The sequence below is a fragment of the Pteronotus mesoamericanus genome, unplaced genomic scaffold, assembly GCF_021234165.1.
Source record: "Pteronotus mesoamericanus isolate MK-2021 breed Mesoamerican mustached bat unplaced genomic scaffold, CSHL_Meso_final scaffold_99, whole genome shotgun sequence".
Taxonomy (NCBI): Eukaryota; Metazoa; Chordata; class Mammalia; order Chiroptera; family Mormoopidae; genus Pteronotus; species Pteronotus mesoamericanus.
Genome location: NW_026555330.1, coordinates 4,903,885 through 4,920,321, shown reverse-complemented (window position 1 = coordinate 4,920,321; position 16,437 = coordinate 4,903,885). Strand labels below are relative to the sequence as shown.

The 16,437-nt window shown below is 54.1% G+C and overlaps 1 protein-coding gene across 2 annotated transcripts in view; it reads right to left on the bottom strand.

The window, feature by feature from the left end:
- Window positions 1-3,552: 3,552 nt before the first annotated feature.
- The window catches only part of SYT6 (synaptotagmin 6), a 50,181-nt gene continuing 37,296 nt past the window's right edge, over window positions 3,553-16,437 (bottom strand). The window contains exons 4-7 of one of the 2 annotated variants that reach the window (XM_054564687.1): window positions 13,403-13,523; window positions 10,006-10,177; window positions 8,739-8,889; window positions 3,553-3,651 (exon numbers count right to left, since the gene is read on the bottom strand). In XM_054564687.1, the coding sequence (XP_054420662.1) occupies window positions 3,580-3,651; window positions 8,739-8,889; window positions 10,006-10,177; window positions 13,403-13,523 (516 nt within the window). In that variant the 3' untranslated portion in view covers window positions 3,553-3,579. Of the gene's footprint in view, window positions 3,652-5,263; window positions 5,316-8,738; window positions 8,890-10,005; window positions 10,178-13,402; window positions 13,524-16,437 lie in introns of those variants that run through there. The other variant, XM_054564688.1, reaches the window with a different exon arrangement.

Here is a 16,437-nt window from a genome sequence, read left to right as displayed (position 1 = left end):
GCTTTTTTCTTTTAGGCGTGGCAACTAGCAGCGTCTGACATGTTGGCCGCTGTGTCATCCCGAATCCCCCTGAATAAACCCATGAGCGAGCCTCCCTTGCTGACCTGCGGTGGAGACCTTGTGTGAATGACAAATAAGCCTTTGTTGTTTTCAGCCACTGGCCACTGAAATCTAAAGGCCGCTACTGCTGCGTGACCCAGCCCAGCCGGACGGGCACTTGACTCCGCTGGTGGATCCGCTCTACATGGCGCCAGCGCATGACCGGATCACGCTGGCCAATGGGTGACCTGATGGGAAGCCGAAGCGAGGAGAAGTGGCGTCCCTGGGTGGCAGAGAGCGCTTCGCTCTGCAGTCTGGCTCCCTTGGTGGCATCTCAGTGTGGACAGCCAGTCACTTAGACGCAGAGGGGCACGAGGGAGTGGTCTGTCTGTCCCCCTCCTCTCAGTGGGCTGCCTTCTTAATTAACTAAGAGCCGGGGAGAGCAGAGACAATAGCCTACGAAGTTAGAACGCTCTTTGTAATTTTCCAGTCTGCGATTGGATCTTGTTGCTCGGCCACGTTGTGTATTATGAGAATGATCAGGATTTCTCTCCTGGTGGGCAAAGCGTTGCACTTCCTAGATGTGAGGACAGGACCCCCTTCCCCAGAGAGGCTCTGGTGTCTGGAAGGGCTGCTGACTGAGCTGAGCAGCTGAGGAAACAGCCAGCCCCGGGCGCCTTGTGCTCGGTGAGCCACAGCCTGGCACGCACAGGCGGCTCCGGCTGTGCGGGGGTCGGGGGGCGGGGTGCAGGTGTTCCTTGGGCCGAATAAGAAAGAAGCCCAAATCAGCTCCTGCTGATTGAAGGGACGCGGTTACCTGTGTGGAGCAAAGATGAAAAAGAAAAGCTTTGCAGTGTCCTGTGTGTGTGCCGACTGATAAACCTCAAGTGACAAGAGAAATGGGCAAGAGACAAGAGATTTAATTGAATAAAAACTCCAGGCTGTGACAAGGGTAGGAAGAGGTGAAGCAGTAATTAACAACATAATTTTTTAAATAACGATGCAATTAATTAATATCCTGAGTATGTGGGGTGGGATGAGGGGAGGCATGTCTCGGCCCAGAAACACTGCTAAATAAAGAAGAGAACTCTGCATTTTAAAAGAAAACATCTCTGTGCAAAAGGCCCCGATTATTGCAACATCAGCAAAGCTCACAAGAGCAACCCAAGAGGTTTCTCACGGCAGAGGAATCTAACAAACAAATCAACTTTGTGTTTCATTTTATTCGGGAAGTTGTAATTCATTTTATTCTCATCTGTGTGGGAGAGACGTTGGGCTAGATAATGAAACTAACAGCATTCAGGTTTCACTGAGGCTCCCTGCTGAGACCCAGTCTCCCCTGAGGATCCCAAAAGCCTCTTTGGGGTGAGTTCCCAGCCAATGGAAATTTACCAACTTACCAAAACAGCAGGGGGCTAGGGCGGGCGGGGCAGGGGAGGGGAGGGAAGGGCTGGGAGGCAAATGATTTTCCAAAGCCAAGCGTGGGAGAGCTGCTTGGGCAGAAGAGGAACGAGTGTCTGAGCAGTAAGTAGCCCCCGTTTCACGCCGATCACACTCCCTTCTCCAGAAGGGTAGCGTGGTCACCCTCACCCGCCCACAGGCTTCTGGTGACAGCCGGATGTGCGTGCACTGTGAGCTCGCTTCTGCAAGGACCTCCTCACACTAATTTCTGGGCTCCTTATGAGCCGGGAAACTCTGTTGTCCACTTCATAGTTGCAGGACCCGCAGCATCTGCTTAGTGACCGAGGTGGCCCTTTGACGGGGTCAGTCAAGAAAAATGAAGTTTATGGCTTGACGTGAGTCTTTTTTTTTTTTCTTTCTCTCATTCTCAAGAGAACATCCATCTGCACAGCTGCCTAACTAGGGAGGCTTATCCATCACAAGTCACTTGGGGAGAAAACCTATCTTTACACCAATGACTCAGTTGCCCATAGCCTAAGGCTCAGTACCATGGGGAGTTGGGATTTATCTATAATTACTTTTCTAAGCTTAAAGCTTCTTCTGCCACAATATCCTGTTACCTCATGCCCCATCTGGTCATGTTTAGGACTAGAAGACGCTGCCCAAAGCAGAGAAAGTTGATAACTTGGCTTAAAATGAGGGTTCCTTTATTGAGATGCGGCTCCTAAAGCATGTGACATAGATAAAGAGTAAGACACAGGTGTGTGAAGAGCTTGTACGTTCTTGACCTTCCATTGTTGAAAGAAGGGGTCCTTCTGCAGCCCTGCCTCTCGGGAGCCACACACGCAGCTCTGGAAACGGGCAATGTCTAAGCACAGGCTGAAGTGGAAACTCGCCCGCACGCATTCACCAAGGCTGTGCAGGCTGATCTGAGCGAGTCAGTGTCGCCGCGGGGGGTTGGCGGGGGTGCCAACTCAACGCAAACGTACTATGACAATACAGAATAGTTTAAATATTTTTTTTCCTAAAATGGATTTGGCCTAAGGTAGACATCTAAAGAAAAAAACCATTCATTACCACGGGAACAAACAAACACAGAAGTGCTTAGTAGTTTATGGAACTAAAGTTTGAAATGAACACTGTCCCAGAGTCAAAGGGGCTGAAACAGGCGTAAGCTGACCTGGTTTCAAAGTCAAGAAGATGCTCTTCATATGAAGATGGGCTCCAACTATTACCTGGATTTCAAAATCCCCCCCGCTCAGAAAAGGACATTTTTATCTAGGTTTTTCTTTGACCTGTGACAGCTTGATGCCTCATGGAATTACACAGCCATGGATAGTGTAGAAATCATTCCAGAACACATGTACTTCCTTTACGAGGAAGGTTATTTTCTAGGCCAGAGATCCTGTTTTCAAACAAATGTGGTCATTAACTGGGGGGTGCAAGAAAATACATGGCATATTTAGTTTCAGCCAATCATTTCTACAGAAAGTGGTTAAGTTCCCATGAGGAATCGAGACATTTTCAAATCAGGAATGAAGTCAGTGGGGAAGGGGAGCCAGGAGCCCTGCACGACCGGCTGAAGGTTCACAGACATCGCAGGGCGCCTGTGATTTCAACACGGGACCAGGAGTCCGCATGGTGGCTTGTGTCCCACAGCGGGCGCTTCAAAGAGTCACAGTCGATCATAAACCCTTGCGTGGACTCGCGCCTGCAGGCCGGCCACGGAGAAGGGGTCTAGCGCTCCGTCCCACTTCCTCCTTCAGGGCGGTGGGGCTTGGTGGAGACACATTTCAGAAATTCAAACCACCTTGCCCCAAAGATAACTATTTTACACCAACTTCTGGGCTTTCCACTCTTTGTTTTTGCCAGCTTTTCTTTTTTCCTTTCCTTCCCTTCTTGACAGCAGATCCATAAAAAGTGAAAACCACAAAAAAACATCACCTGGGGAGACAGAAAAGACTAAGACAGGTCTGACCGCAGGATAAGGGCCTCGGCCCGGACCGACGCAGGAGCAGGCAGGCCTGCCGAGGGCGCCGCGCCGCCCCTGCCCGGCGGCTGAGCAGCGCTGTGTTTAGGCGATTGGACAGGTGCAAAAGGACGGGGCCGAGTCCCGTCTGCGTCGCTCAGCCGTGCAGCTCATGGTGTCGGAGGTGGCTTCGGAGAGGGACACGTGCTCTCGCTGTCGAAGCTGGCGGCGCGACCCTGCCACTGCGGGGAGAGGAGCAGCGGTTAGTGACTGCCAAGGGGCTCGGCAGTTCAGCCTCCAGCACTCGCCTGGCCCATGCACGGAATTCACCTGTGTAAGCTTACTTGAATTTTGCTGGCAGCCATGCAAAAAACAAAACAAAACAGAACAAAAAATGGCAACGGCTTCAGGGCTTCTAATTGGGAATACTTGATTTTAAAGAAAGACCTACTGCAGAGATAATGGAAGCTTTCTTGGGGCGGGGGGCGGTGGGGTGTGTGTGTGTGTGTGAGAGAGAGAGAGAGAGAGAGAAAGAAAGAGAGAGAGAGAGAGAGAATGAGGCGCAATGACTGGGCCATTTCTGAGCGCTCCGGCCCCCTCTCACACTGGAGATCGGATCACGTTAGCAGCGAAAGAGGCCGTCTGCAGAGTGCGCCCTCACTGCCGAGAACCCAGTCGTGAATTATTAGCGGTTTGTCTGGGAGCTGTTAGTACAGCTAAAAACCTGATACCGCTGTAGCCCGGGGCGTTCTTCAGTCTTAATGCTTCCTAGGGGCATCCACACTCGGCCGGCGAGGGGGTGGGAGGTGGAGAGGGCGGCACCCCCCCCCCCCCCCGCTGCCGCCTCCAGCCCGACCATGCGTGATTAATGAGGCCCAATGGGGTGACAGGAGAGGGCTGAGGGCAGATGGACCCGCGCTTGAGCCATTCAACCCTTGTTTAAATCGAAAAGCCAGCCTGTTATGGCCAGAGCAATGTTTCCTGGGCAAGGAGCTGATCCTGTGAATGTTCTTGACCTGTCTGACCCCAACGTGAGACGGCCCAGCCTTCAGCCTTTAGGTCAGCTGAGGAGAACAGTGCTCTGCTAGGTGCCCGCAGGACAGGGCCCCAGAGAGAGGTCAGGGAGAGGCGCAGATGGCTTTTCAGACACTGCAGGGCAGCCCCTGTGCTCCCCGTGAGCTTCAGGCGTCTCCACCGTGGAGTGATGGGGCCGAGTGGAGGCTGCCTACGCATTGGTGCATGTGTGGGGGTCGGATGGGGAAGGACACAGTGCCCCCCTCTACACAGTCCTTTCTAGACAAAGCCGAGCCACCGAAGCAAAGGACCATCTGCCATCAGGCATCTCCTCCGGAGAATACGGGAAACCCATGGACGCTCTGAGGAGAGACGCTGCCTGCCGAGCGCCCTCACACTCCCCGCTGTAAGGAAAGCCTCTGCTGGCCTTCACCAGGCTCAGCTCTCATGGCCCCTTAGTACTTCCTGTCTGGGCCAACCTGCAGCTTTACGACCAACCCAAGGCTGGACAGCCGGGGGTCGACCACCACCATGCGGTCACCCAGAGCGGTGTAATCTGAGCACACCAGACCCGGATGCAGGCCTGGGAGATACTCCAGTCTAACTCTTGTTCTTGAGGACAAGAAAACAAAGACACAGAGAAGTCAAGACACGTCTAGCTTGGGGCAGAGCCGGGATCCAAAGCCAGGTCTCCTAATTCCCAGCTCAGTGCTCCTTCCACGCCACCCGGCTGCCATCTGGGCATCCGCCACACCAGGGGGAGAAGGGGACGGGAAACGTAATAAGACGCCTAAACCTCGTTGGGTCCGCACCAGGTACTTACTCCTAACTCCGGGTGGCAGTCTCTCTGCTCGCAGCCTCCGCATGAATGCAATCACAACCGAGGGGTTCCCTGGTGAAATATTTTACATAAATAAACGTCTGGTTGCTGAGCCCATTGTGACTTGTGACTCAAGTGTTTTTTAACCAGAAGATGATATAAGATGATTACGAGGGTCTTCATTTAACTGGTCTTCATTTTAGAAGTTCTACTTTCTCTCTTATTATCGTTCATGTTGGGAGAAGGTACACTGTAATTACCAGCTTTGCCCTTAGATTCCCAGGCCACCTAAACAACCTGATTGATAGGTCAGATCAGAGGGGGAAAACCCAAATGGCTACACAGAGTACCTGTTTTTCTTTATGTAACAGCCCAAAGAGAAGGCACGTGGAGCGTAATTGTTTATCGAGGACAAATGAAGAAGGCGTGCTGGCTCCGCTGCCAGCCCCTGACTTTTCCTGTGATGATTAGCAAAGGGAGGAGATGGGGTTCATGGACAATGGACAGGTAAATGATTCCAGGAGGCTTGTCATGGTGGCCGTGAACAAGCAGACACCTGGTCCCCGCATGCAGGAAGGTGACCGTTCCAGGGTGGCTGCGTTCCAGGAAGACCTGGTATTGTTCTGAAACGGGCCACGCTCCAACAGAGGTCTCAGATCTCCCGCAGGTGAGCTGAACGTGGCCCTTCAAAATCAAACGCCTTGGAGAAGGTCGCCGGCCAACCTGGGCTCTGTGTGTGGTGACAGCGATGACACGCAGAGAGGAAAGGGGCGCTGCCACTGCCAGGGAGAGACGCTGGCTGTGGCTTAGTCAATTTGTATTCATGGAAAAAACCCCAGAAGGGAAAAAATAACTTTCAGTTAATTTGTTCCCCTCAACCTTATTTGAAAACCTCAAACAAGCAAGCAAGGATGGTGCCCTCTCTTCTCGTTAATAAAAAAGAAATGATCACAGCACTGGAAACTCCTCTAAGAAAGGTACAATATAGAGTGCTTTACAGACACGATGCCATTTATCTTCCCGGGAGCTGGAGAGTAAGATTTCTTCATGTATTATACAAATGGGAGAAACAAGTTCCAGGAGCAAGACGCTTGCTCAGGGTCCAGAAGAAGAATGGGACCGAGAAGAAGGAGGGAAGTGAGCTCTAAGGGCGACTGAGATAAAACGTTCAAGCGCAATGCATCGCATGACCTCAAAGAATGTTTTCTTAATATTAGTCTGGTGGGTTTTCCGATGCATATTTATAACAACCCTTAAACTGTGGTGATAAAGGTGTAGATACAAATTTTATACAAATTTGTACCGATGAAATCCTAAGGCTCCAAGATGAATGTCATTTTCAGCTTCTTCATACAGAGAACTGATCAGTTGAGTTAGGGGAGGGGGCGGTCTCAGGAGCTTGATGTGCAAGGTCAAGAAAAAAGTAAAACCCAAAGGATATAAATCAATTTATTCTCTTTTCGTTTTCCATATACTGTTACTTTCCCTTTACTGTCTCATCAAATATTCATTTTCAAGGCCTTGATTCTATTTTATCTTTCTTTCTTTTGTACTCTGAATGAGTGAGTTGGAGTCGCTAAAGACAGGATTTGGAATCAATTATTTGGCTTAATTAGGTTGCATTCATCTCCAGGAAGAGCGCTTCCGGGCCGTACCACCTCCGTGCTGCCCTGCACCCACCCCGGCCCCAGCCCGGCCGGTTAGTTCCAGTGGCATGGGCAGCCCAGCCCGGTGACAGTGGTGGGTTATTGCAGACACGAGGCTTGGAAGGGGCCGCAAGGTGCCACTCCTCTACCCAGTTGTCATTTGGGGTCAGAGTTGCCTAGGAAAGCAGACCTGGAGGAGCCGAGCCCTCATTTACCAGCCAGGAAACTGAAGACCAAAGTGAGAACAGTGAGATGCCTGAGCCCCGCAGCCCATGGGAGGCCCCTTAGCGGCAATTCCATGCCCCGCCCCTAAACCATCGGAACATTTTACTGTACCCTAGTCTTAAATCTCGCCAGAGGATTTTTAAAGCAGGAGGGGCATGGCACCAGTGAGGTGCCAGATGCTGTCTCTGAGTTGTCTGGGGTCCTCAGTAGCTGCCTTCTGCGTTGGTGGAGGCTAGTCATGGTACCTCACCCACACTCTCCAGAGAGAACCTTCTGGAAAAGAAGGGGCAGAGGCTTCCCTGGGGGCGGGGAGCCAGATAGCTGAAGGACTGGCCTCAACTCATTGAAGCTCCACAGCTGTGGTAAAACCAAGGCCACCACAAGACACCGTGAGGCCTCACACAGACAGGAACTTTGAGTCTATGCCTCATTGCTCCTCGGGGACCTGGGAGGCTGCAGGGCAGAAGCTCCACAAGGCACATGTCTATCTGGGGAGTTAAATTCATCGGGCAGATCTCACAGGATGGATCCCACCCACCCAGTCGCCTCGCTCTCTGGAGACACCTGCCCGCTGGAAGCAGGCGGAAAGGGGCTTGTCCGCCCAGAGAGGGAGGGGGAGCCGGCAGGTCCCCTGAGTTTGCTGCCTACGACCCTTTCTGTGTCACGGAGTGGAGGGAGGAGATGACTCTGTTTTTAGGTGACTCTGCTTTTAAGCCGAGGGACCATGTGGTGGGAAGGATCAAGCTTTATTTTTTTTATTAGCAGAATTTCCAATTTTATACTGTTCTCTAGACTTCCTGGGCTTGGAGCCCATTATGATGAGTCAATGATCACCTGGCTTCCTAGGATATGGATCACGGTGTGAGCTAGTCAGGACGAAGCTTCCAGCATGCCTGGCCATCCCCGTCCTGGGAACCACTGAGATGATAAATCACGGGATCTGAAATTGGTGGCTTCGGGTGGAGGCAGGGTGGAGCGTAAGTGGCACCAGAAGGAACATTTTTCTTGCAGTTGAAAGAGAAAAGATTGACTCAGGGTAATGCACCGAGTGAGGAAGGCCCAAGATTGAAGCCTGAGTGTCAAGAGCTCCTGGGGCAGCGCCCCCTCCACCGAGTCTCCGCTGGCGCCCAGCCAGAGAGCGCGACACCTGAAAGCGAGGCTTGCGAGAACCAGCGCTCATTGGAGCGGGCTCTGCCCTCTGCGCAGTGAAACCTGCCCCAGGCTGCCGGGCCGAGGTCTCGGGGATCTCACTGCTCCAGCAGGGTAGGACGTCTTGCCAAGCTCTGATCTCACCCCCCTGGGGCTTGCTCCTCGAGGGCCGAGTTGGCCCAGGAGCTTGGTGAAAGCATTTGGGGCTGCCGGGAAGGCCACCTCCAAGTTCTTTATTTTCCACGCAGAACTTAGTGTTGCTTTCAGTTTGCTCCACCTCAGAAACTCTTTGTCAGGCAGTGACCCGCGGCCTTCCGCCTTTTCCTCCCTGCTGGTTACACTGGCGGGGAAGCACGTGGCCCCCGTGCCCCCCCGGCAGGACCCACGAAGGCAAGGCCCCGAAGCAGCCGACGGCCATTCTCCAGCGCGCCGCCATGCAGCAAGCGTGCCAAGGGCCAAGCACGACCTCACCCACCTCTTTGAAGGATTTCTTTACCTCCACCAAGGAGTGCCAGTGTGCAATGGGTTTCCGCGGGTACGCCAGCATCTCGTTCCAGTGGTCCCTGCCCAGGCCTTCGGCGCTGATGCCCACCCGACACACTCCGATGATCTCATTATGGCCCACTCTGAGGGAGAGACAAAGGGCGTGGCATTGGGGACCAGACGTGCTCTCGGAAAGCGGGGGCCTGACTCAGAACTGTGAGCTCTGGAAAGAGACACCTGGCAGGGCCGCAGGGTGCCAGCATCTGCGATGCTTTGCCCGGCCTCCTTGGGGGGACACTGGACACAGAGAGGCGGGCAAAAGGTTATAAACTCGTTGGGAGTCTCAGGAAATGGTGGGCAGATGGCCGGACTTGGGGGAGTTGGAGAGTTTAAGTCTCTTCTCTTGCTTGACTCGGCTTCATGTCACACCCACGCTTGAGATGTCAGCATCTGGAAGTAAATCAACCCGCTCCGAACACCCTTCTCCCACACCCCCAGCGGCTGGGGTGTGACTTACTCACTCAGCAAGAACACTGATCCTCACTCACACATGTTCACCGAGCACCTACTATGCCCAAGAACTGGCACTAAAAATCCTGGATCGAGGCTTTTACTGCATGGCTCCCTCTCCCTCAGCTGAGGTGACAAATGGAGAGAGGAGTCCTAGTAGCTGCAGCGGTGGGAAAATATTTTTGAGCCGGTCTGGGTGCAGGGGCGGGGCTTGGATAAGTGGAAGAGAAGCAACGTCTCTGATAAAGGAGACGTCAAGGATGGACATGCTGGGTCCGGACGACGGAGGGCCTTGAGAGGCCCAGGGAAGAGGCTGGACAGCAGGGGCCAGGGATGGGCCTTGGGAAGGGCGGGTCCAGAAAGAAGGCGGCCTCCCCCTAGGAAGGCAGGCCTTTCGCGTGTTGGCTGGAGGGCGGCGGGGAGCGGCGGGGGCTGCCCAGCCATCCCCGAGCGGGAGCGGTTGCGGCGGCAGGAGTGGAGAGGACAGAGCGGCCTTTTGAAGGACAAACGACAGGACGTGGTGCCAGGTAGAGGGACGGGAAGAGTCAGGGCTGAATTCAGGGAAATGGATGGAAATGGAGCAGCTGGGAAGTGAAGCCTTACTTTCTGCTTCAGGCTCTTTCCTCAGATTCTTCTTGGCCAGTGGGCACCTCAGCTGTGAACCACAGGTCCAAGGTCAAGGAGCCCTGCACCGCATCGGGGTGGGGGTGAGGGGCAGGGAATTGGGTCCCTCTGGGGCCCGTACCTACCGATCGTAATCCATCACTGAGATGAGCAGGCTGACTTGGTCCATGTTCTCTGGTGGAATGTCAAAGATGATGGCCTCATTGTAGACAGGATTGAGCGTGTTCTTCTTTATGGTGGTTTTCTTCTTCTTCAGTCGCCGCCCGTCACAGAGCAGGGACACCTTGACGTATGGATCTGTGCCGATGGGCATGGAGGGAAGGGAAGGGAGCGTGTTAAACAGATGTCCCCCAACGCCACCTGCAGCGGAGGGACAGAAGCCCCGCACCAACTGCTGCTCATCAGATGTTATTGATGGGTTGTTAAAACAATGAAACCACCTGGTAATTTATGTAGCACACCTGTCTCTGAGGACACTGGTGTTTAATAAACCTCAGGGTTCTTGGGAGAGTGACTAATGGACTTGCACTAATGGGGAGGCTGGCCCCCAAATCAGGCAGGACACCTGCCCGTGGGTTTGCAGTGTCTGACCTAAATCTCGGCTCCATCATGGCCGCTGGCTCCAGAGGCTGCTGAAGCTGAACGAAGCCCTCGATTCCTCTCACCTCCACGGAGTCCTTTCCTCTGGGGGGTTTTGTCAGCATTACTAACCAAAGAATAAGGGGGGCAAAAACAGAACTCGATGACACCCAGGGAGAAGCAACGCCCCGGAGTAAATGAACAGCGACAATCACAATATTGTCCGTGTCCTCCCCACCTGACAAAAGGATTATGGGTCTCATTGTCCCAAGAAGCTCATTTCCCTCTGGCGCGGAGCAGGGGGGCAGTAACGGGCTCTCTGCTCCCCCCAAGCCATTTCCTGCCCCCTCCTGGGCAGCGCAGGAGGAGCGAGCTGTGGCCGCGGGAGGCGGCCTCCTGACCTTCCTGTCCCGGTGGGATCTGGGACTCATTCTCTCCATCCCGTGAGAAGACGTCCTTTTAACAAACAGCCACAGACCTCCCTCTTCGCCTCTTTAGTTTTCCGAATGGGGTTTTCATGGTCATCTTTCTACCCTGAAATTTTCTATTCATCCAAGTGAAGTGACGCCCATTGTTATCCCAGCACAGGTGTCCCGGTCACCCTCGTAATGGTTATTTACGCCGCACAGCTCACGAAGCGGGAGGGCGACGCGCAGCTAATAGCAGCTTTCGAGAGGCTGATGTGCTGAGACACCTTCTTGCCCAGAAGCCAGGGCTCCTGTGAATCTGTCAGGGGTTGGAGCCAAGCAGCCGCTCCCTGACTCCCCGATTCACAGGTGGGGAAATTGAGATTTAGAGACAAAGAAACTTGCCTGAGGTCTGCGCCCTAGCCTGGCTGACTCCAAAGCTCACATTCTTAACCACTGGACGCAAACTAGTACCGGCCAGCTGTGGCAGAAGTGGGGGAGTTTACTCGCTCACCACCCCTCCGGGGCATACTGTTTATTATTTTGTGTTATGGTCATGGTTCCAGTAGACAGGCTTAGGGAATTGATTCATGACCAGTTTTGATCAAGGAGAATAGGAAGATCCTTGGTTTTAGAAGTCAACACCGTGTAAATCAAGAAGAGACAATGAATGAGCTCTATTCGTTCCCTTGTTTAGTCCAACATCAGCGCAGTCTAGGCTGAAGGTAACCTCCATCTCGTCCTCAGAAGCAGGAGATGTGGTTTGAGGGGCCCTCGGCATATGTGCCCCCACTGCACCACCGCCTGACCAAGTCCCTCAAGCTATACATTCATTTTCATTCATTCATTCAACACATATTTATCCAATGCTTATTGTGGTCTATGCACTGTTCCAGACACTTGATTATATCAGTGAACAAAACAGGCAGAAACCCTTGACAATGAGAAGACCCCTGAATTTTCAGAATCAAGCTGGGATTTAACACCAGATTCCAAACGCAGGTAGAAAAGAGGAGCAATTGCAAGAGGGAAGTTAGGACTTAGTGTGAGAAAAATCTCTGGTCGCCAACTCTGAGGGGGAACAGCCTTGACACTTACCTCAAGGTCCCCTCTCTAGCACATCGATTTAATTATACCAGCGAAGACAGTGTGGGGACTCGGGCAGCAAAATCCCATTTCCCTCAGCAGCCTGGAGAGTCCTCAGTGAATTTCTGTCCCTGGCAAGCACTTATTTTGATATTAAAATGAAATCTACAGTGGCTGTATTTTTGGAGGAAGCTGACTGTTGGAAAAGGCTCTTTAAGCTCTTCCCCATGATGAGTGGCTGTCGCTTCAGTGGAAGGAGAGGCATTGCGCAGGGGAGGGGGGGCGGCACGGGGCGTGGCGCTATCCAGGGGAGCTCTTGGCCTGGAGGCCGGAGCGCAGCAGGGGTGGGGGCTGGGGGCTGGGGGCCGCCTAGGAGAAGAAGCTCCCAGCAACTCAAAGCTGCAACACAGTAAGTACTTCAGCATTTCCCTGAGACCTCGTTTTTCAAGGCCTTGTGCTCCTCTTCTTCCAGTGGCACCTGGGCTCAGAAGTTGTCAGTTGGGCCGGCCCTTTGTCAACTGTGATAGTCCCTCCTCTCCCATCCACGTTCAAAGGCACCTCGGGCGGGCGCAGCACAGAGGAGCCTCTGGGGCAGGGCCCAGGTGCACCCTGTGTGTGCAGCCACCCTGTCACGTGCCTGCTCTTTGGGAGGCTTCACCCCGTTTCACTTCTAGGGCCAATTTGAGCCGAGAGTGGAGGTGAAGACCCCCTGGGACCCAAGCTGCTGTTTGTGACACCAAAGCCCCAACACCTCTGACAGCGACTCGCAGAAAGAATCATTGCAAAGAAGCGAACCTCTGCCACCACGTCCAGCCTGCAGTCTCTGCAGCTGCCCCCAAATGGGCGATTCCTCAGTGGCCAGAATAGGACTTACTGTTTTTTCCCCTTGCAGTTCCTGGCAGTGTCCCGGTGCTAAGGCTGAGGCCGGGAGCCCTGCAGGAAAAACTCAACTACAGATGCAGTTCGCTTTCCAGTGGCTTTGCTCCGCTGAGGGTCTGCAGGGCTGCCGTAGGCCTTGCGACCCACAGACAGTTACACTCTCTAAGTTGGCTTAACCCTGGGCAGTCCTGGGGCCTCGAATGAACTAGAAAGGTTTTCCTCAATGATTTCTCCTACACATTTACTTCCTATCCTCACCCTTCTCTAAGAGAAGGAATGGTGGTAATGGCTAATGTCTGCTGAGTGCTCAGTGTCTGGCACAATTCTAAGCATTTACGTGAGTTAACTCATTTAAGCTTAAAGCAATCTTGGAAGTTGTGTTTTCAGATTAGGAAACCAAAGCATTACTGTGCAAGGAAGCGGCAGAATGGGAATTTGGATCCAGGCAGTTTTCCTCCAGAACTATGGCTCCTTTTCTAAGGAAGCGGACAGTTCTTCCCCCTTCTCTTTCCCAACCCTAGTGTCCGGGCTGCTGCGAGCCTACAGGCAGGCCACCGGGCGGGGGAGGTACCTGAGTAGCCAGTGATGTCCATCGCCTTGAGGTTCCGGCACTTGATCACCGTGAGGGTGAGCCTGCCGGCCGTGGGCAGGTAACAGAGGGAGAACATGATCTCTCCCAAATCCACGCTCTCCTGCAAGGAAGCAGACAAGAGGTCAGGTGAGCGGTCACAGCTCCCTGAGCAGCTGCTGCGGGGCCATGTGGCCAGAGGTGCCCAGCAGCAGAAGAGGAGCGGCACAAATGCCCGTAGATGTGGCGGTTACCTTTCAGCCAGAAGAACCCTTGAAGGAGAGGCTCTCAGTATCAGTGTTACGATCAGGTCAGGGCCCGGGGGAGGGATCTGGAAGCTCCCATGGCCCCTCTGAGAGGAGCCACCGAAAGCTGCTGTCTCGGCTTCCCCACCACGTCCCCCTCCAGACACAGCGTGGAGCTTTCCCAGCCTGTCCCGTTGGGGGAGTCCGAGCCAATGTGTTTATGGACGTGGGGGACCTGCTTGCGGAGGTTGGGGTACCTCAGGGTAAAGAGAATCCCCTGGGCTCTAGGGGCTGCTCTCAGGCTGGCTCCCTCCACGGAGAGCACCGACCAAGGAGGCCCCTCTTTTCTGTAGGGCGCCCTTTCTCGGTAGGACTGTAAAAGCCGAGGGGCACGCTGGGTGCTGAGTGGCATTGTGGTGTGGAGCCCCCTCCACCCCGTCCTCTGCAACAGTCAACTCCACACTCCATCGTGGGGCCCAGATGGGTGACCTGGAGGCAGAGAGCAATAGGGGCCCAAGGCCCGGCCCCAGAACCCTCTGCTGTTTGTGGCTGGGCTTCACCCAGCCTGATGGCACGTTGGCTGCTCTTGGCTCCGTGGGTCAAGGCGGACACTGTCCCCCGCACTGCACACTCAGGCAGCAGAGGGCTGACGGGGTTATTTGATAAAGGAAAACAAACACATTGATTTTGAGTAAATGGAAGGGGGCTAAGGAAACAGAGAGTCGGCCTCTCCTGGTGGCCACACCGCTCTGGAGAGCCGGTCCCCATGGTGGCCTTGCCAGGTCCTCCCTCTGCCCAGCTCTTGCTTCCCAGGAGGCTTGGGGCCCAGGCTGTGCGCCTTCCTGGCCTTTTATCCTCATTAGGGATGCTTGAGACTTTGGCTTTAATAAAACCAGGAGTGACCAGGGGCTGCCGCATACCCAGCCTGTTACTGCTTTCCTCTCTGCCCACTGTCAGGGGAGACTGCCTGAGGGCGCCTGGCTGGTAATGAGCTGCCCACTGCTGGAGCGGTCACTGCTGCCCAGAAAGCGGCAGAGCCTCATGTGGTCCTCTGGACTCCTGACCGAGGGGCTGCTGGGGAGATCTGAGCCCAGCAACCCTGACCGGAGTCTTGGCTACTGCTTGGAGGGGGTGAGCCTGCAGTGGGGGCGGGGGAAGAGCCAGGTGCTGGCTCCTGGAGAGGTCAGTGCTTAAAGTGCAACCTGTCCCCCTGACGTTGCAGCCCATAATCAGAGCGCTTTCTCCTGGCTGCAGCGCCCAGGCGTCTGGGCAGCCAGATTCTTAAAGACACAGCATCGCTCTCACCGGCTCCCTGGCAGCCCATCTGCAAGAGCTCATTACGGTGCTTCTCTCTCCTTCAAGGGCTCATGTCACCCTACAAAAACCAAATTCCCGTTGGTGGGCTGCCTAGGAAAGAGCAGGGAACCGCAGAGGCTTTGGTCCCTCTGCTGCCAACTAGCTCCGAGACCTTGGGCACGTCATTTCACATCTCTGCGCATCAGTCGGTAAAATGAGGGAGTTGTACTAGATGTTCTATCCTTAAGGTCCCTGCCAAGTCATAAAAGCAAAGACTCAACGTGGAAAGTCTATCGGCAGCCACCACCAATGGAGATGGTGCAAGGATGCCTGTCTGGCTGGTGCCTCCAGCCCAGCAGCAATTTGGTTTTGAAATCCAAATGCTCTCTCATCCCTCCAGCCCCCACGGCCCCCAGATGTTTTGTTCTTCCCCGGGACCAGCTTGCTTTCTCCCAATAGGCAATGAGTGGCGTCAATGCCTCCAGGTCTGTCTTGGGAATCCAGGCTGAGAGAAGTGAGAAGACGCTTCCCCATCTCAGAGAACACTTCTAGTCTCTAAATCATTAAGCGGCTTGTCTGAATCTCTCATCATCAGCAGAGAAGCATCCGTTATACTTCCAGAAAAGCCACAGGAGACCTAAGGGGATCTCTGAGGCACTGGGCAGGAAGTGCTGAGTTACCCCAGGGCGGGTGGGCCTGGGAGAGAGACGGGGTGGAAGCCAACTTGGGTAAAGCAGCATCCAGCAAGCAATGCTCCACATAGGCCTGGGGCTTGGAGCCAGGGGTAGAGATGTGTCGGACGTGGAGGCTGGACACTGCGGCTGGACCAGCTCCTGTGGGGTCTGCCCACACAGCACCGCGCCCTCCTCTTCGTAGCTTATACCTTGACCAGAACTTTTACGTTGATTGTGGGGATTAAACACCGTGTTCTCTCTAGGCTGTGGGCTCTGAGCTCAGGGACAGGGGCTGGTTATACCTCTCATGCCCGGCCCACTTCCTGATGCATAGTAAGTGCTCAGTAAACACTAGCTGAAGGGGTAGGGAGTCCGGGAATGGCTGAGAATGTGGATTCGGGGTCAGGCAGCTCTGGGGCCGGCTGTGAGCAGTGCGACTTAGCTTGTCACAGCCTCGGCTTCCTAATCTGCAGCATGGGACTAACGACCGTACCTGCCTCTTGGGGCTGTCACTAAGGTTAAAAAGAGTAATCTGTGCAAAGCGCTAAGCACAGTAGGTGCCCAGTAAGGATCCACTGATATTACAGTTATTACTGCTAAGTACTGTAGTAAAGAGCTCCTGGTCTTGGGGCAGGGACAGGGTAGGGAGAGGGGCAGGTAAGTAATACCGTCTGGTTTGATCAGTGCTATGAGAGGCGTGAGCGAGACGTGGGAGAGCAGAAGGCATAACGACCTCTGCCAGGGGGCGCAGGGAACGCTTCCCAGGGCAGGTGGGAGTCTATAGGACCTAGCAAGGTGGGTGGAAGAGGTTTGCCAGAGGAGA